At 38.8% G+C, this 25,552-nt stretch overlaps 1 protein-coding gene across 1 annotated transcript in view; it reads right to left on the bottom strand.

Annotated features, from left to right (window-relative positions):
• Window positions 1–13,490: 13,490 nt before the first annotated feature.
• NFX1 (nuclear transcription factor, X-box binding 1) overlaps window positions 13,491–25,552 on the bottom strand; it is a 67,418-nt gene continuing 55,356 nt past the window's right edge. The window contains 4 exon segments of the mRNA XM_009895055.1: window positions 13,491–13,566; window positions 15,127–15,228; window positions 20,667–20,812; window positions 23,921–23,987. Coding sequence (XP_009893357.1) covers window positions 13,491–13,566; window positions 15,127–15,228; window positions 20,667–20,812; window positions 23,921–23,987 — 391 coding nt within the window.

Genomic DNA, 25,552 nt, shown 5'->3' with positions numbered 1-25,552 from the left:
TGGGCAGAGAGAAACCTGATGAAATTCAACAAGGGCAAGTGTAGGGTGCTGCATCTGGGGAGGAATAACCCCATGCACCAGTACAGGTTGGGGGCTGACCTCCTGGAGAGCAGCTCTGTGGAGAGGGACCTGGAAGTCATGGTGGACAACAGGATGACCATGAGCCAGCAATGTGCCCTGGCGGCCAAGAAGGCAAATGGCATCCTGGGGTGCATCAAGAAGGGTGTGGCCAGCAGGTCGAGGGAGGTCATCCTCCCCCTCAACTCTGCCCTGGTGAGGCCGCATCTGGAGTACTGTGTCCAGTTCTGGGCTCCCCAGTTCAAGAAGGACAGGGAACTGTCCTTTGCTGGAGAGGGTCCAGCAAAGGGCAACGAAGATGATTAGGGGATTGGAACATCTCTCCTATGGAGAAAGGCTTAGGGACTTGGGTCTCTTTAGTCTAGAGAAAAGAAGATCGAGGGGGGATCTTATTAATACTTACAAATACTTAATGGGAGGATGCCAGGGGGATGGGAGCAGTCTTTTTTCAGTGGTGCCCAGTGATAGGACGAGGGGTAATGGGCATAAACTTGAACATAGGAAGTTCCATCTTAACATGAGAAGGAACTTCTTTACTTTGAGGGTAGTGGAGCACTGGAACAGGCTGCCCAGAGAGGTTGTGGAGTCTCCCACTCTGGAGACATTCAAAACCCGCCTGGACGCTGTCCTGTGCAACCTGTTGTAGGTGACCCTGCTCTGGCAGGGGGGTTGGACTAGATGATCTCCAGAGGTCCCTTCCAACACTAACCATTCTGTGATTCTGTGATGCCATGCTCAGTATATAGCTGGGGGAGCTGTCCAGAGGAGGGGGAAGAAATCACTGCTCAGAGGGGGCTGGAGGTGTCTTGGGTTCTGTCAGTGAGACAATTTTTGCTTTTTTCTTTCGATTCTTCTCCCATCCCAGCTGGGAGGGAGCAGGGATGAGTGACAACTGCATGGTTCTTTGTTGCTGGCTGGGGCTAAACCACCATGGCTTGTCATGCCGAAATAGTAATTAGCATAATTTTATTCCCTTTGTATAATTGTGTTCAACTAAATAAATGTGTTAGATTTACTGTTTTTTAAAAATCACAATTTTCACAATAGTTGAGAATACGTAGTCTCTGTGGATCATTTCTTTTTTTTTAAATCATGACTCAGTGTCCCCATATTGTTGTATACTATCGTCCAGTGGAGTACAGTTGGAGAGTGGCTATCAGAATAGCCTGAGGAAGTAAAACATGATTAAACAGCACCTTTCCAACCAAGAACCAAATGGATTTTTTCACCCAGGTTTGAAGCAGGGAGGCAACTAGTGCTGAAATGACATCTTTTGGTGACCAAAGAGCATGGAAACAAAAGCCAGGCTTTAGAAGAGATTTTTTTTTTTTTTTTTTTCCCCAAATTTAACTGTAATTAGGTGACAAACACAGCCATGGTGGATTCCAGGAAAACAGGCTAGGTTGTGACTGCTATATGGACTTTGATCACACTTATCTAGAGACTGCGGTGGTGCAAGCTAACTTTCTACATCTCTACAACAACCTGCTCTCACAGCTTTTCTTTAGAGATAAGCGCTCAACATCAGCCAATTTTGCCTTACAGGAATAAATGCCTATGCTGTAATGCAAAGGCAAGTCCAGATTTGAATTGCACCATCATTTACGACATTACAACTTGAACCATTTTCTAAATGGAAGTTCAAGAATCTATGAAAGGTTTGGGGACTGAGCAAGAAAAGTAATAATAGCATTCTAAAAGGGTGGTCTCCCTAACCTTAAAAGCAGAAGGCAACACCAAGTTAGAATATGCAGGAGGGCTATGCCTTAGTCTTAGAAGGCCACCAAGAAATCCCCAGGCAAGCCCTGCCCCATGCAAGGAGACTAATCCTGTGAATCTGACCAAGAGACCTGTGCACCCTGACCCAAGCTGCTTAGAATGACCATGGCAGTTCCTGAGGCAGCATTTGGGCTTTGCACTGTGCTGCAAGATAGAGGCAACATTGCACACTAAAATGGAAAAACAACAAAAACACCAATTTTGGGAGAATGTTTGTGGGGACTGTGTGGGCAATTTGGTGTTGGCTAGGAGGTCTGCAAGCTTCTTAGCAGACTAGAAGCTGGGGGGTGGGGGAGTGGGCAGCATCCTACTGTGGTTCTGCTGGTAACTCCATGACAAAGATCTCATTTGGGACATATACCCCTGGTTTTTGCATACACTTTACGTCATCAAAAGTATAGCCTTTCCCTGCCTCAAGGCTTTTCACAGAATCATAGAATTGTCTAGGTGGGAAGGGACCTTTAAGATTATCATGTCCAACCATCAATGTAATGCTGCCAAAACCACCACTAAACTGTGTCCCTAAGCATCACGTCTACCTGTCTTTTAAGTACCTCGAGGGATGGAGACTCAACCACTTCCCTGGGCAGCCTGTTCCAATGCTTAACAACCCTTTCTGTGAAGAAATTTTCCTAATATCCAATCTAAACATACCCTGGTGCAACTTGAGGCCATTTCCTCTTGTCCTATTGCTTGTTACTAGCAAGAAGAGGATGACCCTCATCTCACTACAACCTCCTTCCAGGAAGCTGTAGAGAGCTATAAGGTCTCCCCTCAGCCTCCTTTTCTCCAGACTAAACAACTCCACTTCCCTCAGCATCTCCTCATAAGACTTGTTGTCCAGACCCCTCACCAGCTTTATTGCCTTCTCTGGACACATGGGCATGAAGTACAGATGCTTGTTTAGATTACAGATCTATCCATAGCACGTTCCACTCTTCCAGCTTTTACATCTGTGATGCTTTCCATGCAGGCTTTGCACTGCTCACAAAAACTCATAGCAAAATAAACAAGTTTTTAACAAACTTGGGCTTATGCAAGCATTCCCAGACCTGCACATCAGTCTGCAGCTGGGGCAACTTGCTCTCACATCCATGTTAACTCCACAGTCATGTGACAAAGAGACCTGACAATATGTACAGTTATGGAAGTGATTATACAACCTGTGACAAATACAGCACCAAAGTTTCTGTGATAAGTTTGATCCTGTGAAAGGAGGAAGGAGGTACTGGAATATCTATTGTGATAGCTTGGCTTAAAAATACCCCAAAATCTTTTCCCCTCAGATAGAAAGATGGTGCATGTATAACATGCAGCAGATCTTCAGGCAAGGCGTTCTCACTCAGTATGACCTTCTTGTGCACAGACCACCCCAGTTTGTGAGGCAGCTCTTTTGCATCAATTAACAATTGTGCATCTGTCAGATCTCTCACTGCTCCAAGCCCTGCGAGACTCCCAGCAAAACAGAGGTTATTGTTACCATTATTAAGATCAATTAAATGGTACCACTTTTTGTCTGTGATTTTAGAATAGACAGTAGGGTTCTGTGTCCTATGCTCCCAACTGCTTTTATAGTAATGATAGCCAAGAGAAAAGTCTGATCAGAAACACAGCTTTCATTTACTCTGTAGGAGAGTACTGATGCAGTCTAAAATTTTCTCTGCTTACATATTGCTTAAATTAGTAGTGGGAGAATATAAAGCATTGTGCATGCTCACAGCTTCAAGATGAAGCTGAGTATAATTACCAGGTTCAAACAGTTGTGGTGAATGGTTAAAACAAACATTTCATACAGTTCTTGTAGCGATACCTCACCTAAGTTAACAAATCTGTATTATTCTACATATTGCCTAGCTCCAAACCCCTGGGTGTGCCATTACCATTGTTGCACATCCTCCATGGATGCCTCACGCTCTACCTCCCCTGCTACATTTGGGTGTAGAAGTAACACTACACTTTCAAATGCCCCTGCAGAACTTGGGTGTGCTGGCAGTGGCCCCTTGTGGTAGATATACTCATTGTGAACTTGTCCACAGTGGACACACCCCCTTGTTCTATAGGGTGAGTGCAGAATCAAGGATGTCCTTTCCAGGGGATCCTCTTCTGCCCCAGCAGGACACATGTTCACTGCCCAGCAGACTCATAAAAGCAGTTTCCACTTGCTGGACTTATGGTTGCCATAAACACTCTCTAGAAAGACGCTCATAATAATGCAGAATTTAGTTTTACTAATGAACAGCCTTTGTTGTAACATTTTCTGGTTTTCTGGGACAAGAATTACTTGCAACACCAACACTTTTATACCCTCCACCTTGCCTGCTACTCCTCTGTACCCAGTAACCACCATGGTCTTCCGGTCTGCAAAACCCCACCGTTTTTTTTATTTTGGTACCCTTGGTTTTTCAGCCATAGATGTGGTCTCTAAGACCACATGTCTGTAGGCTGCATCCCAAAGCCTGAGTCTTGCTGCTTCCACAGTAATCATGGTGTAACAGTACAGTCTTTGTTTCATTCTTAGCCTTCTGCTTTTCATTTGCAACATCAACCTGAGGATAAGGAAACACAAGCTTTGAACCCAGCTATTAGTAGTCTTACAAGTTGTAAGCTCTGCCGCAGCTGTGGGTAAGGGTGCTTCCTTGAGATTCAGTTCACCAATCCGGCTCATATAGTCTTTTACAAGAAGCCCTAAGGTTCTCCTGCAGCAGTCTGGTGTTTGTAGCCCTGAGAAGACCCAGACCACTGTAGTGGCATATACTCCCCCTAGCGTTACTAGCCTTGGTATCAAAACTAAAGGATTTCACAGGATTGCCAGTTGAATGCAGCTGTCTCTCTTCTCTCATTCCAGTACTAAGAGTGAGGAATTTGTCCTGGAGCTTACGGTGTGTTCAAACAATACAGCTGTCGTCTTTTCCACTAGCAGGAATCTGCTGTCCTGTAAATGTCAGAAGTCCAGCCGCAATCCTGCTATGCTGCACAACAAATAAAAAGTCATTAGGACAATGTGTGACATGAGCAGTCTTTTGAATTTGTTCATTCTGGCATTGGGCTCATCTGCTTTGAACACTGCACAGAGCAATCAGTGCGTCTGTCCTTGGGAAGCCAAGCTCAGCAGCACAAGATATGAAGCTCCAGCCCAGTTTCCAGTGCCATTCACCTGCAGTGGTAGATGCATGCTACCTTCCTCGCTGCCTTCATATCTTCAAGCATAAAGAAAGAAATCCTCCCCATACCCTTCCAGTGTTGTCTATTTGGCACCCTTACGACAAAAGACTGCCAGCTATAATACAATATACCAGGAACTCTGCAATGAAAATCCTCAGTCGTTATCTGAGTCCATGCTTTTCTCTTTCTCCTGAGCAATCTGCTTTTCCTAAAACTCCTCCTGTCATAGATTCATATGGGGCCACACTCCCATTCTGCACCTAGAATAGCCAAACCCCCCATCTAGTAACAATTTGGGGGTTTAGTACCTAGAGAGGGGAAAGATCATTACTGTCTGGGCTGGAGGATTGAATTTGAACTGAATAACCAAACAGGGATCAACAACTGATTGGAGCCAGTGAGCTATGGAGTAAATCCAAAATTGCACTTTTCAGCTGTGATCTTGGTGGGAAAAAGAGGAAGTCTTAGCTCTAAATGTGCATAATTCTAAAGTAGTTTTTATTGATATTAATTTCTTTCACATTAATATTTTCAATTTGTAGACCTGAATAATGTTTCCAAAAAAATTTTACAGGGTGACTGGTTTTAGCTTATATTCAACTTGAAGAGTAACACATCTGCCACTACTCAGCTGATTCTTTCAGGGTTTTTTTTGCAAATCCTTTTGCTTCTGAAAACAAACCTTTTATAAAACTTCTTGATACAGCTGGTAAGATGTCAATTCTACAGAATCAGTTGACTTTGGTTTAATAAGTTTTTGATGATAGAAGCTGTTTGGCCATTAAAAGTATTTTCATCATTAAGGAATTAAACATCAGGTAATACTTAAAGAATGGTTGATTAATCTCAGAATAACAAGAGCTCTCTCTTCAAGTGTGGCAAGAAAAAGCCAATGCCTTTCTACATTATTTTCATTTTAGACATTCACCTGTTACGAAGTACTGAAATAAAGTTTTTTTCATTCACTTAAAATAAATATCCTGTTAAAAATCTGCTGCTTTTGACATTATTATCCCCAAAATTAACATTTGAATTTAGCTATAACCATCTTTGATTCTGCAAACACTGTAGTAACTGAAGGATTACAGCCTTACCATAAGTGAGTTACAAAATTGCATATACAGCTTATGGGCTCCTAGTAAACCACGATAATTATATTTCCTTTCATTCAATCCATTTTGTTCTAGCAGACGATATTCTACCCATAAATGCGTAAAAACTACTGAATGGTAGACATTAGAAAAAGTACAAAAGCTGTATTAGAATAAACAACAACAATGAAAGATTAACAACTATGAAATTTGGAACAAAACAACCATCAGAAGCCATAAGCATTGAATACTTCAACATGAATCTGGAATTACCTCTTTTATCAATTAACCAATCATGGTCTTTTTGAAAAAGACATAATATAGCACAGATGTTAGCATATTAATACAGTTGCTCATGACTTCTGGAGACTATATGCAACATTCAGAAGGATGAATAAAACAGACTAACATGATAATGAGAATCAACAGTTTCAAGAGGAAACTCAGGGACGTCTAGACAGCCAAGATGTCTTTCCCCAGCAAAGACATGGAGAGCATCTGACTAACATAACTCTATAAATATAGCTAATATTGTATGTAGAAAAAGAACTGCTAAAGCTCCAGGACAAAACCGAGTTAAGAGCATAGCTCGTTTAAGTCGACCACGAATTGGTCAGCACAATACGCGGCTGGCAGCCTTTGCCTCAAGGGTGCACTGCTAACTCACGTTCAACTTGCTGCCCACCAGAACGCCCTGCCGCCACCTCTACACAAAGCTTCTGTCTAGACAATGAGCTCTAGCCTGTTCGGTTGCATGGGGTTACTCCATTCCAGGTTCATATCTTTGTGTACCTTTAGGGTGAAGGCTAAAATAATTTCTCATAGTCAGGACTGGAAAAAATGGGAGAACAACAGGATAAAAACTTCATTGATTTCAAAGGGGGTTTATCAGCTACTTCTTCGTAAATATGTTACTTAGTAAGTAAGAAGTCAGCTAGCAGGTAAGATGTAGCATTATTTAGTAAGTACTTAGATGCCAGATAACTGGTAAGATGTAGCAATCCTTAAATGCCTAATACAGTTACCAGAAGTACACCTTAAATAAAAATTCATTAATGAGTTATTTCATTGATATTTCAGTGTTTAATCACTGCCTGCTTCAACAGAATATAATTGGAATTGCATAAGCCTTTGAAGCTGCTTAACTGTCCTTCCTAAGCAGTCACACAGACACATACTTAATTAGAAACTTTGGCACTTATTTATTTGATGCCAACATACTGAATTTGAACACCAACCTAAATCAGTACTTACCCCGGGTTACTGCACTGACTGAAGATTTTAATTAATGATTCCTAAAACAGCATTTATTAATATCTGTTAAGAGGTATCTAACTTACTGGGTAAACAGTAAATTCAGAAATTCCTTAAATTGCTTGTTAAAAAAAGATAAGCTCTCCAGGTGCCTTGAATGGACAGAATGTACCTTCCTGACTGTACCATTTGACAGACAACTATCCAACACATCCCACTACTCAGTTTTTACCACAGCCTTTTGTTTCCTAGAACTTAAATTTATAAAACATGCTCTGTAGTAAAACACGCAAGCCTACTCTACACACACAATTTTGAAAGAGACAGCCCTTTGGTTCCTACCTACTATATAAAAAGTGTTCTATTAAGATGAAGTTTTCTTTATCATGATCTTGTGTTTAGTTACAGCTCCTTACAAATGAAACCCTCCAGTCCTCTGACTAGAATTAGTTTCCTACCCTTTAAGGGAATAAATGTGGATGTAGCAAGAAGACTGAACATTGGAATAAGCACACACTAGATCCAGTAGAAAGCTGAATCATTTACTAGGAGGCAGTTCCTGGACATGATTTCACAGAAAGTAAAGTTGTGAAGGGCAAGCAAAACAGATCAAGACACACTAGACACGTGTTCCCCCTCCTTCCTCTGACTGAAAAGAGCTCCATAGCAGGCAACAGTAGGCCACAGTAGGCCGTACAATTATGGAACTTAAACCAATTCACAGAGGATTGCCTGATACACCAAAAAGGTGCTATGCCTTGGTCTGTGTTCTGAAAAAGATTTTTTCAGTGGCAAAACCCATTTTCTATAGTGAGAGAGATCTGTATTTTCCATACAAGTGTGAAATTGGATACCCTGACTTCAAAAAAAAATTAACGGTGCCGGAAATAGTAGCTAATGGGGTCGCAGAACAAGACGTAAGTCTAGACTGTAGAAGGGCACCTCACCCATTCCACAGCATAGTACATTTGGTAGCAGATTTTACCCACTGAACATAAGGCACAGTCACCTAATCCTTTGGCTGGAAGCTGAAAGGATCCATGTGTTGCTACCTGCAACAGGGTCCTGTTTACACCAAAGGATTCCCAGGATCCTTCTGGGACTGGGTTTCTCCCGGAAAAGCAGCAACAAGGTCTCCTTCGCTCTGCTCAAGAAGCTGCACTACTTCCTCCAAAAATCTTGAGATGACAAAGACTAAGAAACCTAGCCTAGAGCTCAGGAGCACCCAAAATACAGCCTCTCTAAACATATCCCTTCTAATGTCTCTGGCATTCTGGTTCATGGTAAATAACAAGTATATAGACATAAAAACTTACACATCAACCATCTTACAAATTCAGCATCTTTGTAGGATAAGAACCGCATTTGTTAAGTAGGAAGGCTTCTGCTGGGAATTCAGAATCTACAAAGCCTAAAATACTCAAAACCCAACATTATTTGAACAGTAGTACCTATCTAAGCATTTATTTAGTAGGGGACTGTTGTGACCGCGTCATGACTTGAATGACTATTTCCAAACATGGACAAGATAAGTGAATAAAGCCAAATTGATTTGTCTCTTCTGCTGCCATTTGCACACACTCATAACAATGACATGTTTGGTCACCTTCTAGTCAATGACAGCCCTGAACTGAAGTGCAAGTATTTTTTTCAGGCAGAGATTTACAATTAAGATCTGTTTTGCAATGCTCGCATACCTGCAACATGCCATCTTTATCCTCCAAAGTATCCTGAAAAGAAAGCCCAAACGTACTGGCAGTTGAGAGTAAGCCATAAGGTTTTCAGCTGTCTTTCAAGAAGTCTTCAATCTCAGATCACTTCTTGAATTTCTTTTAGCCATCTTGCACTCCATCTGAAATATCAGGTCAGGCCACTGTAATTTTTTGCTGTTTTTAATTTCTGTGGGTTTTGCCCTTGGAGATGCACTACTTGGTGTTGTAAAAGTTTAAGGAGAAAGCAGTTCAAATAATTTCAAACTTCCGATTTTCAGACTGTTTGCTTTATGAGTCTCCCTGCCATCTACTGAACTGTGTTGGCAAAGTTTTTTGTCATCCTGTATTTGTTAAATCTAATGCCCACAGGGACTTTTAAGTGACGTTAGTCCTCACTTCCTCCCCCCATACCACTCTTCTTTACAGACACCACTACAATTGAACGGTGGACAAGGAACAATGAAGGGGACCATGAGTTAAAATCATACATTTTATTGCCAAGTAGCATTTAGGCTGACATAATAAAGAGTTTTTCAGATAACCAAAATGTACATTTCTATTCAGATAATCATCTCTCCTGTACTTCTGAATCCCAAGGTTGCAGATAATCCTTACTTTCCATTTCCTGAGGAGTCCCTCTTTAGTTGCTTCATTCTCCTTACAGCATTCATTTAAAATTACCTCAAATCCAGGAAATCACACCTCATATTACAAATTTTGAGGAAAAGGACTCCCGAAACCTCCCTTTAACTCTTTATCGTTTCTCTGTGATATCTCAGTCTTCCAACTTTGGAATACCAAGACAAAGCTAGCAAACAATTCCAAAGCACTGAACTTAGATTTATTTCAGGTTTATAAAGACAGTAATTTTATACCAGTAACTTGAAAAAAATCAAGTCAAATATAAAACTTTCAACAAATAACAAGAATAAATGTTTTGGAACAATTTAACTTTGCTCATTTCATTATGCAGCAGATATTGTACAAAACTGCCATAGAAACAGTGGTATTGAAATCTACTTACACACCTTACACAATTTTAGGTTAAATTCAAGCACTGAATATTCAGAGCACTTTAGACATGTTAAACAATACAGGTAATAGCACAGCCCAAATACCAAAGTATCTGCTATTTTATACACAATTTTAAAAGCACTTCATGAAGTTGCATGAATTCCAACTGATATCACATTATTTATTTCAAAAGATGTTTATTGCAGAGTACTTTTTTTCAAACAAATTTACAAGAAACAGTATTATTCTTAGGGCTGTGGAAAATGACTAGCATATTGAAGCTTAAGTCTTGGTTCCACTGATGTCAATAAGTTTTTTGCCACTGACTGCAAAGATTTCTTTTATCCACTCATTTTTCTATTACATAAAAGGTGTAAAGGCCAGCTCAGAATTACAAAATAGCTGTTTGAAAAATATTTCCATGAGGCACACATGCAATATGAAGACGAGTTACCACAGATATCAAAACTACAGCCTTTACTACTATTCCATATGAAAGTCACAGATACATTGCAGCAAAAGCAAACCAGAACAGAGCGGAGAGCACCACTGTTAAACTTTGCTGATTTCCTTCTTAAGGCTATGTAACTACATTCTGGGAGGAAAGACATCAATACTTACTTCTTGGTATTAATTTCCCACATAAGTGTATGGTATCATGTTTTTAACCAAGTTATTAAAATGCATTTCAGAATAAATACTTCTGTTATGAAGCAATGTGACTTGCTTCGTAACTACAGATATGCTCCAACAGCCATGATTAAGAGATGTGTAACATACAGAACTATAAAAATCTTTTAACATTCATGTAGTTAAAGAGGTTTAGTGATGAGAATTATGACTTCTCAGTATGAATAGATTCAGTAATAATTATTAGTCTCATCTTGAGAAGCTGAAGATTGCCTGGGTTTTCTTATTAAAAGCAGTCGCAGAATACTTGACTGCTGAATCGTACCTCACGAAGGTTCACATTTTTATGTTAAAGTCATAATCTGATAAAAATTCCAAACAGCAGAGCTAAATACAATGCTATTAAAACCTTTTAGGTTTTAATTTTCAAATCAGAAGTGCAAATTTGAAGTTTTAGCTATATTCATGCAAAACTGCCTTAATAGGCTTCAGCTTTATTCTATTTATTATCAACTAAATCACTTTGGTTTTCTGCAATGTTAGGTCTACCTATGGCATACCAACTGCATGTGCTCCAGTGTACGTGCATCTAAATTTATACTCTCAGCTCGATGGACTTGTGTGCCAGCTCCTGTCCCGAACCTACCATTGTAGTATAACTATGTACGTTCTCCCTAACTGGCTTGAAAACAGTGCGATATTAACACAGTTTAGTTTCAAAGCCAGAAATAACCTTCATCTGGCCAGACTGAGCTGGCACTTGTCTGCACACACTGTAATAGATATACTCCTCACAATGAAGCGATTGAAAAATACATTCCTGGAAAGATGCCAAGCAACTTATTTTGTCAGCTGAACTTAGCAAAGCAGTATACCTTGTAGAATCAAACATTAATTTGCTTCAGAAATTAAGGGCAATATAAGCTAAGTTCATTTATTTTTCATAAAATATTTTTCACTAAAGAAAAAAGGCAAAACCAATGTAAATCATCACATGCAAATTAAAAGCCTGAACACTCTTGAGGGTTGAGAATCCTTCTGGTAACTGTTTTACCCGAAACATACGCATTCAAATGTTTAGAAACATGTAACACTGCACTTTTTTTTTTTATTGTTCAATAATAAGCTCCTGTAAAAACAGGCAATAACAGCATGCATTTTAATTTTCAAAACATCTTGGGGGACAGATACGGTCTACAAATTTGCTGCTCATTTTTTCACGTTTCACAAGCTGTTCAAGATGAAATGCAGCATCAGAATGCTTCACAGTTAAGGCTCAGGGTCATGCGATAACTGTAAGTGAATCTAAGCATAGATAACTGCCTTCCATTTTCTGGGCAACAACTCTCACACTATACCATAGTGAACTGGCTGAAAAATAAATCAGCAACAGATAACAAGTCTTCTGCTAGATTTGTTTCTTCATTATGCTAAGCCCCTTTTAGCAACAGCCTCTGAAGCTATACAGAGGACTCACCTCTAGTGATGTAGCCAGCCGCAAAGAAAAAGAAATTGAATGCATCAGCGTCAGAATAAAGTTATTAATGCAAAAAACCTTCTCCTCAAGTGAACAGGTATTACTGAAATTCAGAGCTGTGCCACCTCTTCTGATCAGACCTACAACCTCTTGTCCTGGAGAGCTACTCACCTACCTTAATGCATCATCTGAAAACAACTCTCCATCTATAAGACCACCACTTTGTTGTCTTTCACTGTCTAAAAGATCATCCCATTTTGTTAATGGCATTTCTCATAAAACAAAGATCTTCCATTGCCAAACATTTTAGACAGATTGTCTTACCAATTTTACAAATATTGTTCCAATACTTAAACTTGTTCCAGTACTTAAACCAAACTTCACACATTCACTTTAAGCTTACAGCCCCCAATAAAACCATGCAAAAAAAGCAACCCCAAAACAGAAGACCATCAAGCTAACATATCTAAACACAAGTTAAACCAAACAGAACACCAAAATAATATATAAAGTCTGATTTTGTTCAAGGTGTTGAATAACAAAGTATTAATAATTTTCTTATGGGGCTTTTTGGGGGAGTGTGGGGGGGTGTTTGATTTTTGTTTGTTTTGTGTTTTTTTCCTGTGGGGTTTTTGTTTGGGTGGTTTTGGTTTACACATCAAATGTGACATAGAGCAAAAAAAGTCTTAATTCCCCATCTTCCCCAAACCCTGGTTCTTCAGATAACAAAGGAAGTCCATGCTCTTAATGGGCATTTAGTGTATATATTCATACTTAAGACTAAATTTTTTATTTCCTTCCATGTAGAAGAGTAGCTCAAATTCCCAAATTTACCACGTTAACACAAAAGTGAATTAATAAAACAAAAAAACACTATAAGAATATTCCCATCAGTGTTTTTAACACAGATTATTTCTGGTCCATTTTAAGCTGTGAGAGATATGTCAAAATAAATCTTTATCATTGTTCTTACTACCCCCAAAAATATATTTCATTAGCAGTTCTCTCACTTTAAAGGCATCAATGGAAATCTACATCATTCTGACAGCAGATTAGATAAAAAATTGCACCAAGCCCAGGTTTAAAAAGCTATACTACTGTTAGGTATTATGTAGTTACATAAACTGTAAAAATGCATAACTTTTTAAAGTATCACAATCAATTTCACTTTAGATATTAAATTATTAATATGCTGAAGAACTGATCATTTGAGAGATAACCAAAAAGTGTCTCACACAATAACTTAGTATGTTAACCTCTAAGCTTCCAAATCATAGTTCTACATCAATCACTTCAGTCCTGGACATCAAAGTAGTCAATTACCGGCTCTTCTTTTAACGGTTTGGATAAACCACTGTTTCCACTACTCCTGAAATTAGAAAAATATTACATGTCACTCACCCACATGAAAAACAAGATACAAAATAAATTAAAATCACAAACTCCCACAATGTCTCAGTATGTACATGCACACTGCATTGGTAAATGGCATGTATTTTAAATTATGTTTTAATGGAAGTACCTTAGTGCTCCTTAGAAAGCCTTTGTTAACTGTTTTTTTTGAAAAACCATACACTTTATTAAATTAATATACATCAGTATGAGGCTGAATTGATAAAATTTGTTTTGGGGTTTTACCGGAAAATACCATTTACTGGTAATATTTATTACAAAACCAATACTGTACTGAAAACTAAATGTTTAACATGAATTTTTATAAGAAAAAGCAAAAGAAAAACGGTTGAATTGAGTTGATGATCAAATCTGCTTACTTTTAAAAGCCAGAGTAATACCAAATGGTAATAATAATAATGGTAATACTAATACCAATGGTAATACCAAATCCAAACAATATAAAGATTTTTTCCATAAAGAGTTTGAGATATTCCAGAATATTTTGTAGAATTAAACACTTCTAAAGAAATTTCACTTCTAGTAATTAAAAATAAATGGCTAAAGCCATTTTTTTTTTTATTATTTAATTTTGCCATATAAGCCCCTTTCATTAGGGTCACTGAACACAGGAATTCCACAGAAGTAAGCGGAAACAAAGAGTAACAACCTTTTTAAAATTCACATCGAGTTACACTGTAAGCAGTCATTTTAGACGTGTTTTGCTCTAGATGCTTAGTTCTGAAAAAAATTTAAATTTTCTCAGAACAGCCTGCTTTGTATTCCAGCAGCACCTTAAACACCCAATAGCTACTGCAATAGATACCAAAAATTAAGCTGTCCCTTTCTGCAAATAGTATGATTTCAAAGGCTAATTTAGAAATACCTTGGGGGTTGGGGGGGTGGGTGGGAAGGGGAAGGTTCTGAAAAGCAAACCTGAACAAAGAATAAGCCATACTTGAAATAAATTCATAACTATGACATCACTATAGGTACCTGAAGCTGGCAGGTCACACAAAGTAAAGACTGTTCTATTAAACTGTTCACCAAGAAGCCTATATATCCCATCTTCACTAGTTTTCACTGTCTGAGAACAACGGTAGTTCATCTTTAGCCAACTGTGTAGTGACATCTACACAAGAAAAATGTTTGCTACCTGTCCAAATAAATAATTTTATGCCAGTAAGACATTACTCTTTTACACTAATCAGTTAAAGGTTAAAAAAAATCCTGAAAACTCCAAACCAGTCATTTCTTCCCAACTATCTAATTTTATTAAAAAATAATTAAAAAAAAGTCCACAGTATTTATTATATTACTACTCCTATACCACATAGTCAATCCTACATTTTCATAGCGCTTCATTTCAGGTTTACTTCTGTGGAAACAAAATCTTGGTGCAGGCTGCAAGCTCCACAGCTGTGTGTGGGCTGGGAAAATAAAGAAACAGGGAGTATAAAGCTGAAACTCAGCAATGCTATCCTCTGATAACTCAGCACAAAATTGAAGAATACTGTTTTAAAAATAAATTCCTTACTTATCTGTTTGTTTGTAATGAGGAATAGGAGGTGGAGGCCTGCTCTGCATTTCTTTATCTAGCACAGAAGTTAAGGTATTGCTTGGACAAATGGATTTCCCTCTAGAGAAATAAAAGAAAGGTTATTTAATTCAATAGGAAATTATATTTATTAAGAAGTTAGGGCAAAAATAATTTGTAAGTAGCAGTTCTAGTGTCAGAATTCATATTTGTATATTTCAATCATCTATTCAAATATTTAATTTTCCAACCACAGAGACCAATAGTGTGCAAAGTCCATTTTCATTACCAAGAACAAGATATGCAGTATTATAAATATCTCTTGATCGCTGTCTATAAGAGATGCAGAAACAGCTTACTAGATTTGAGTGTTGGCGTCCAGACTCCTTCCTTTCTGCATGTGAAGCGCACAACTCCTTGCTACTATGAAGTGTGTACAACATGATCAACTGTTGAAATACCAGAAATGCAATACTTGCATTCTAGGACAACATATACCTGTTCTTTCACAGAACAGGTATTAACTTAACTCGGCATCATGTGAACACAGTTCACTGCATCTTCACAACGTGTCATCTAATGTTTCTGAAACAAGTTCTTAAACTCTGGCAGTAAGTCATGTTAAACTTGTTTATCATTCTGCATTCAATTTAGCCCTGATAAGCAGCAGCCTCCCAGGAACACTGCAACAACACTGCTTCTTCCTTGTTGGCTAGCCCAGGTTAACAAGGTCAGAAAAATAACATTATGCATTAGGGAACCCAAAAGAAAAAAAAAAAAAAAAAAAAATCGGTTCTACCTGCTCTCCACGCTAGTTACAATCTATTATATGATCACGACCACACATTGAAGCATCTCACTTGTGCTTGTCCCATCTGCAATGCAAGGAGCACCCTGTGGCTGTGGTGCAGGGCAATATAGGAGGACAATATAGGAGGGCAGTGGACTTTAGCATGTATATTTATACACTTTAGACATATATTGGCTGTGAATCACACTCAACTTCAGCACGGCAGTCCATGTCCAAAGGCTGCACTGGGTGGAAAAGGAGGAAGAATAAACAGAAAAAAACCCACAACACAACAAAAAACCTACACCAGAAAAAAAAAACCTAGAAAGATTGTTCCAAAAAGGCAACTCATTAAAAAAAAATCCAAATAATTACTAAACACACTAAATAGGCTGTGGAGATGTCTTCAAATTTCCTATAAATTTGAGAGCCATTTTCAGAGTGAGCTTGCTTTATTTGAAGTTCCAGTCACTGTTATGATTTAACTGAAAGACTGAAAAACCTTCCAATATTGGCATTTTTCCATTCAGTTTCTTTTTAGTCTTTTCTGGGGGAAAATAAGTTGAATAAATTAAAATTCTTAAACAGTGTCAAGGTCAATTTCTTGCCTTTCTTGAACTTTCCTCTAAACACATGATACTGAAATTTTAAGACCAAACTAATTCTGGTACACTAATCTGGATTGCTGTCCTATTTCTACCTGAATGGTTTATATTGGATATTAGGAAAAACTTATTCACTGAAAGAATTGTCACACACTGGAAAAGGCTGCCCAGGTTGAGTCAACATCCCTGGAAGCATTTTATGTGTAGATGTGGTGCTAAGTGATATGGTTTAGTGGTGGACTTCATTGTGTTAGGTGAACGTGTGGACTCAATCTTAAGGGTCTTTCCCAGCCTAAATAATTCTATGACTCTATGTCAATCACTAAATAATGTTTCTTCCATTTTATTAATAAATTTTTAAATAAACTCCTCCCAAAGCACAGTCCTCTAGACCATGAGATTCTCTGTGTTTACTGATCACATTAAATTCCTACCTTCAAGTTCATCTTGTTCTTTTCAAAATTACATTTCAAATAGCAAAAATGCTGCAAAACAATGGCTCGTGTATTGTTATAATTCCAGAAGCGTACATGTTTTGAGTTCCATGCTTTGTCACACACTTGGTAATTCATATGTTTTTCCCCACCTTCCTCAGAGCTCTAAGCAGTTGAAATCTCACATCAGTAGATGAACACTAGTTCTATTTCAGAGCTTAAAAATATTAAGTATTTGTCTTATTTCCATCATATTTGTCTTATTTTCATCATATTTGTCTTATTTTAATCAGTTATGAAAATATAATGGCCAATTCCTGCAATATTGTGGCAACACAGATTAAAAACTCCACGACATTCTCAAGTCAAAGTCCACTAAAACACAAAGTGATGATCCCTGACCCTATTTCAGTATTGTTTTAAACTGAGTACTGACAGTCTGTTCAAGTGAACTGAGCTATGTTTGCAAGATTTTGCAGTGTCCCCATCTCTCCAACACTGAAAGTGCTCATTATTCGAAAAAAAAAAAAAAAAGTTACTTGCCACTGACCATGATTTTTTCAAGATTATAATTACATTTATATGTACATTCTAACAGCAAGTATATTAGTGTCTATCAGTTGAGAAGAGCTAATTTTCCCCTCTTGTATAAAATGTGTAAAAACTTCTCCTCTCCTTTAGCTCTAAGCCTGGCATATAAAGTCAAATGCTCCCACAATCATTTCAACTACCTCTCAACTTTAGAGCTCTACCTGAAAAGACTAATAGAAGACAAAGGCAGATGGGAGAATATTTTGTTGTCTTCCTTCATTTTTATAAGCTTTCGTGTGCAAAAACATGGAAACCCAATTGACTGGAGGTAAATAGGCAAAAAAAAAGGAAAGGCTAGAAAAGCCTTCATCAAGTAAAGTGTCTGTCTTTATTTTAAAATGTCAGGCCAAATCTTGCTTGTGTAGTAAAAGAAGAAAATAAATTAGAGTTCTGGAATACAGGAAAAACATGTGGAAGAATACATGTGCACTTATTTCTACAATTAGCCAAAAAAAAAAAAAAAATCTTACTAGAAAAGAGAGTGCTCCCACATTCCAAAAAAGTAAATACAGCAGCTCTGCTCTGAAGTGAAATGTTCCCAGGATGTAGAGGGTTAATATATCAAAACTTTAAAAATGAGGGGGGATCATAGCCTTATGGACAGTTAGAGGAGATCCTGGAAGCAAATTTGCTTTGGTCACATCAAGGCCTAGCTCTATTTTTACTTTGAAAAGATTTAATGTCCCTCCAAAAAAAAGCAGAAGAGAGATACAGCAGACTGTCCAGCCTTGAAATGACAGAGGCTTTACAGACAAAGATCCATCAACTCACACTCAAGCAAAATGTACACCACTTCCTGTATACCTTGGTGACACACAGGACAGCTGGCTCCAATCTCCCAAAAATTATGTGAACATCTTTACACATGGATTAAAAAAAAAAAAAAAAAAAGAGAGAGAGAGGTATCTCCAAAAGCTGATATAGTTTGGGTGGAACAACGAAGCAAGTGGCTCTCAAACAATCTCCTGATTGTATGGACTTCACATAACCTATGTCATAAGCTGCCAAGAGGCAACATGTCTCAGCGCAGACAATGTCAAGATTGATGGAAAAAACAGTAAGAAAGAGACTTAGCTCTTTTCTGGAGAAGGACTGCTGTTAAAACCACCTTGGGTGATAACCTATAGCATTATTTGTGCTGAAATTGCTCAGAAACCCTTAGAGCTGTTGAGATGCAGTCAATGGAAAAGGTCTTTATGATTGCAAAAGGTGTGGTGAGGCAGTTAGCTTTTTTCTAATGGCAGAGGAGAAAATTCCTAGAGAGTGAAAGGTAGAATAAAAGTCCTTAAAACAATGGAGTACCTTTAGGAAGTAATCAGAACTTCTGCCAATTGGAAGTGAAGTTATTCCAGATACCAGAAAGGCTGCAGAGGCAGTTAACTCACTTAGTAAAATGAACTTGTACCTGGAGATCAAGTAGTGAAATATGTCCAGAAAAAAAACTTAAAGGAGCCAAAGAATAATTCTGTTTCCTTAGAGTGTATAATTTCCCTTTAACCCTGCTACTGGGATGTACAGTTTTTACCTTCTGTGATGCAACTGATCTGATAAGGGTGTTCCATATAGTAACAGGGGGTTTAATTTCTTTAGGTCTTTGTTCCTGCTAGTCTTGTGTAGCCTGCAGCTAGGTAACCATTCCTGAACTGTCTCCAGACTGACCTCATTGAAAGGAAGCAAAATCTTGTGTGAAGAATAGTAACAGTGAACCCTTTGATAAGACTGGCAGGATACAGATTTCTCAGAGAGAATAATGTGCAGGGAACCTATCACCTTTCTGAAAAGTCCCCTTGTTCGTGAGGATAGACTGACCCTATTGTCTTTCCTGTAAGGAATGGGAAAAGGGACAGGGATGACTGTTCTCAAAAACACTTCCACGGTGTCTCCATAAAAGCTGCTTAAACACTGGTCACTACATAACAACAAGCTGTTGCTATGTAGTGACCTGTTATATCCTGTTACCCAGACACCACAAGGGAAGGAACAAGTGTGCAATCTCTCCTAAAACCACAGAGGCAGGCCTCCCTTTCACAAGTTGCAGCGTATGTCTTTGTTTTTAAAGCACAGTCATTTGTCCTGTTCCATTCTCTGACACTTTATCCTCTTCACTAATTTCTCATCCTGCCTTCCACCCACACCCCCCTCTATTTCCTTTTCCTAAGTAAGCCTTTTCAAATATGGTCTCTTTTCTCGCCTTCCTTTACTAGAAACAAAAAGAGTACCTTAAATTGTTTCATGGAAACAGAAAGGGGTATCAAAGTGGTATTCCATCTCTCTCTGAAGAAATCAAGATTGTAGCTAAGCTGCCGACCCAAAGACAGGCTCAGGAGCAGCTCATGGCACTCCAGTAGCATGGAAGGTGACAGTTTTTTTTACATCTACAGTCAATATCTAAGTTAAAAACAACTGATTGTCAAAGAACCACAATTTGATGGTGCTAAACTAAATATGCTGCTCAGTAAGCAGCAGCATCAAGGAGGCATTGATAACTGATTTGGGAAGCCTTCCCCTACGATATCTCCCATGCAAGCACCTTGCTTTTTCCCCAGCCATACTCCCTTCATTTCGTTCTCTAATACGAGCTGCCTTCTGTAGGTCTTCTCCAAGTACTTCCACTTTTGCTTAGAAATCCTTCAATTTGCAGTAATTCCAGCTCCCTCTTTGTCCATTAACTAAAGAGGGAGTATACTCTGTGGCAGGTTCAGATAGATGGAGAACAAATAAGTTCCAATACCAGAATTTTTCAAAGAAGGTGCAAGCTTAGGTATGACTTCTCAACCCAGCATTTAATTTTCAGAAATTTTTATGACATTTATTACTTTTGATATCTCTATCAAATTTAGCTGATGGCAAAAAGATAAAAAGAACAGAAAACAGCGTTGCAAAATCTTTTCTTAGCTTTTTTATTTCTAATTGGGTTTCCTTCTCTGAATATTTACTTGATTAGTGGAAGTAGAAGCCTATGAAATTATCATTTTAAAAACTGCTTTAAAAAAATTTTCTACTGGAAGTTACTGCATGTTGCAAACTGCATTATAAATAAAATCATTTCAGTAAGTGATAAAAACATCCAATTATTTAAACTATGGTTAATATATCTGAAAACAATAATGAATTACATACTTCACTGCAGTGATAACAACATTACGCTTTGGTTCGTTGTCATAGCTCACACTTTCAATGCCATAAACCTGAGCTAATTCATGGATGATTCTGCGGTGATCTCTGTTCATTGGTGGGTAACAATGGCTCTTCTTTGCATGTTTGCCCTGAATTCAAGAGAAAAGGGTAAAAAAAAAAAAAAAAAGAAAAAAAAAGAGGTAAAGTTTTCCTTCAGGGGGGCAGGGGTAAGAAGAAAAGAAGAAATAAAGTGCTTCTACCTCTAAAATTTTGCTTCTATGACAAAGTTAGTACCACAAATTGCTAATAACTCAGTATCAGCAGAAAACTCATCTAAAAATGTCCATTTATTTCCCCAAAATTAAGTTGTGTTTTCTATTTTTTCTATCACTTCAAAATATACACACACACACCTTTTAAGTCTGAAATACAAATCCTGAATATATCCATTCTACTTGCATCCCAAAGAAGCAGTATGAAAGGATTTTTTTCTAAATTTTTATTTTTCAGAGTGATCTCCCAATTTTGAATTAAACCTAACTTTATTTTTCAGACTGGCTTTCCAACGCACGTACTGAAAATAGCTATGAAGGTGTCATTTATTTATCACTTCCCTCTAGCAAAGAAGCTATTTATCTGCAAAATCTGCCATGTAATGGCATCAGTAGACTTTGTATTAAATAAAAACAAAACTGTAGTTTTAATTTCAGTTAACAAAGACTGACAGTGCTCGATTTGACACTGATTGCTATATAATACAACTAACTAAAGCTCTGTATCTAGAAACAAAGAAAATAAGCCACATCTTTAGTCAGAAAGGATTTAGGAATCATGATAAACAAACAACTGAACACAGACTCAAGCATAAGGAGGACTCAGGGATCATGGCAGAAGAACAACTAAAAACAGTCTCCTTGCATAATTCCATGTCAAATATATTAATTGAATCTTTCTTTCCATAAAAAGGGGGAGTTGACTTGGTCAGGTTGGACACAGGCCTGAATGAGCAACACTGGTAACACTTACCAGGCATGGAGAAATGCCCAAGACAACATAAATACCTGTGGGTTGCAAGATGAAACAAGGGAGAAAATAAAGCCTCAGACTTTCAGAAATAAAAACATAGGCCAGAACTGAGTAGAAGAGCAGGTTAACTTTACAGTGCAAGGGACATGTTCCCTTTTACACCATACACACCACCATTTTGAAGGAAAAGAAAGTCAGAGAATGGCCTACACACATGCTGTCACTCCTATCTTTAAGACGTGCAAGGAGGACACACAGAACTACAGGCTGGCCAGCCTCACCTCGATTGCTGGGAAAGTGAAGGAGCTGGTCATCCTGGAAACTACTTCCAGGTTCCTTCCTTCCAGGAAGGACAAGAAACTCCTCAGGAGTAGTCAGCATGGCTTCGCCAAGGATTCACTGACTTGATAAACTTCTATGATGAACTGACATGCCTGGTGGATGAGGGGAGAGCAGTGGCTAGTGTCTGTCAGGCCTTCAGTAAGGTCTCTCATACTGTCTCCTGTATGAGCCTCGTAGTCCCTTAAGCTGTTGCTGTAGGGACTGGCTGAGCAGACAGTGAGGTGGGTCGAAAACTGGCTGAATGGCTGGGCCCAAAGGGCAGTGATGAGCGGCGCAGGTCTGGTTGGAGGCCGGTAACCAGCAGTGTACTCGGTGCGGAGAGGAGGAGGGCTGCATACTTGGTCCAGTCCTGTTTGACATCTTCATAATGTTCATTTCACGTTCTTCGTTAGTGATTTGGACGATGGGACAGAGCATACCTTTGTGCTGATGACACAAAGCTGGGAGGAGTGACTGATATAGGCCAGAGGGGCATGCTGCCATCCAGCTTGACAGGCTGGAGAAATGGGCTGAGAGAAACCTCGGGAAGTTCAGCAAGTAGAAGTGCAAAGTCCCCCACCTGGTGAGGAACAACACCCCGCACCAGTATATGCTGGGGGCCACCCAGCTGGAAAACAGCTTGGCAGAAAAGGACCTGGACGTCTGATGGACACCAGGTTTGACACGAGCCAGTGATGTGCCTCGTGGCAAAGAAGGCTAATGGTATCCTGGCCTGCATTATGCACAGTATTGCCAGCACGCTGAGGGAGGCGCTCCTTCCCCTCTGCTCAACACTGGTGAGGCCACAACTGGAGTACTGTGTCCAGTTCTGGGTTTCCCAGTACAAGAGAGAGCATGGACATACTGGAGAGAGTCCAGTAACGGGCCACAAAGATGACTCAGGAACTGGAGCATCTCTCCATTGAGGAAAGGCTGAGAGAGCTGGGAGTGTTCAGCGGAGAAGAGAAGGCCCAGGGGTGGTATTATCAATGTCTATAAATACCTTAAGGGAGCCAGGCTCTTTTCCATGGTGCCCAGTGACAGGACCAGAGGCAACAGGCACAAACTGAAACACAGGGGATTCTCTCTGAATATCAGGAAACACTTCTTTTGCTGTGAAGATGACTGAGCACTGGCACAGGTTGCCCAGGGAGGTTGTGGCCTCTCCGTCCTTGGTGATATTCAGAAGCTATCTTGACATGGTCCTGGGCAACTGGCTCTAGATGGCCCTGCTTGAGTGGGAGGGTTGTACACGATGACCTCCAGAGAACCTGTCCAACCTCAAACATTCTGTGATTCTGTGAAACAACTACAGCCCCGTGTAGCGTGCCACAAGTCAATCTACTGTCACCAAATGAGCTCACATGCAGAAGCACAGGAAGTACGTAAGCAATGTGAATAATGCAGATCTAGAATGGGTGTCTAAACAGAAAACTGGTAACTGTGAATCTAAACATTTAAAGAACAAATTTGGCAGCCTTGTGAAAGTTAGGCTGTTGACTAAGAAGGAGGAGGACTACCTCACACACTAGCAAATGCAGGAAGGTATCCATGACAAGGATCAGAAGAACCTAGGCTTTCCTCCTAAAAGACTGAACCTTTAAACACCATCTTTGATGATTAATACTTTATTAATGGAGATCCAAAAATTGATAATTCATTGATGCATTAAAGCCTAGCACCGATTGAATCTTTAAACAAAGCTTGGCTGTCACCAAAGAGATGCTGAACTACTATGTCTCTTAAAAATTTTGTTCTATTTATAATTAAAATGTGCGCTCTATTGGAGCCCAAACAGATCTAGTGTCAACTTGCAGCTCGTATTATTAAAGTTTAGTAAAACCAAATTCCCGCGAAACTAAACAAAGCTGTTTCTTATAGTGAGTCATACAGAATATCCAAATACTGACCTTATTCACAGCTTCCACAAGCATTCTCATTTCCTTCTCAACGTCACTGACAAATTTTAAATCCTTCCTGCAAGAACAGCATTCTAGGTAAATGAGGCAAGAGAATGCACAAAGATACAGTATCTTCATCTTTTGTAACATTTTTAACAAGAAAAAAATTAAAGAACCCAATTGCCAGAAGCAGGAGTGAGAGCACATTTTGACTTACATATTACACTATTTACATTACAAAAATGTTACTATGCCATCACTATTACAAAAATCATGAATTATTTTCCATTCAACCCTTGGAACACTGCATAAAATTCTATGACTCAACTCTCCTGTCTGACAATCCAACTTTACATTTTTAAATGTAGATTCTACATTTTACATTTCAAATGTAGATTTTAACATTGTCATTTCAGTGTTTTTAAATTACTTGTCATTAAGGCAGTTGACTTAATTAGAATACATGATTAGATACAAAAATGGGGATTAGGTAAACAGAGTGGAGTTCTTTTCCAAGACAGAGGAACTAACTTTGACCTTCAACTTGTCTAGCATAACAAATTGATAAGAACAAAAGAAGAAGCCTACAGCTACTTATAAGCAAAGCATTCTTGATATAAGCTATTAAGGATTTTTTTTTTTTTTTTACCTTGCTTAATCACAGTAGGTCAAGTCTTCCACATAACAGTGAGCTTTGGACTCTTATTAAATAAGCAGGTACACTAACTCCAAAAGTAAGCTTGTTATTTGTTAAGGCACTGGCCCCATGGGTGAAAAAAGGCTACCTGAAGATTTCATATCTCAAAGATGGTTAGTAGTAAATAACCTTATTTCTTCAAAAATAGGCACCATTCCATACGAACACACCACCACTTTCTGAATGATGTCAGAATTTCATCAGTTGATAAGTGCATACCACAGTAGGCACTACCATCTTTGGTAGATGCCCTACCTCAAGCAAACATGCAAAATGGCAACATTGAGTAGCTCAGATACCAACATCACTTGATCACCAGTACAATAGACTCAGCCCATCACTGGAAAACCTTCAAGGTTTTCTAACAATGGATGGACATTGTACGTAGTTATCAAAACTCCTTGATCTTCAGTGAAGAAAAGTACTACATTGGTAGAATTGCAAAAAAGACCTGGACTTGAAGAGTTAAAAAGAAAGGGGCCTCTAGACACCTAGGCTATGAAATACAGTCAGCCCATGTGACATGCGGCTTTGGAAAGAATAATACAGCAATAATCTCAGGTTCCAAAAAAACCAACCAAAAAACCAACTTCAACAAAAAACCCAACCAAAACCACTGATCGCTTCAGAATGAGCTTAACTCCAGAGAGTCAGAAAGGAAATACTACGTGGTATGCCAGCCATGAACACCCACATTTCAAGGTGAAGTGATCACAGGAGGTAAGAAAAAAATGGAACCAAAAATCCAATGAGAGGGTCCACAAGCACCTGATGCTTAATATTTAAAAACCTACTGAGAAACCAGATCACAGATTGGGGGATATGAGGAGAAAAAAAACAAAAAACAAAAAAAAGGACACTTCAGGAGCCCATAAAAACAGAGTTATCAACTGGAAGGCACCAATGAAAACAATCAGGTGAGAGATCTTTCAGAAATACTTAAA

This window comes from Charadrius vociferus, unplaced genomic scaffold (assembly GCF_000708025.1).
Source record: "Charadrius vociferus isolate BGI_N301 unplaced genomic scaffold, ASM70802v2 scaffold101, whole genome shotgun sequence".
Classification (NCBI taxonomy): Eukaryota; Metazoa; Chordata; class Aves; order Charadriiformes; family Charadriidae; genus Charadrius; species Charadrius vociferus.
This window is presented reverse-complemented; position numbering and strand designations above follow the sequence as displayed.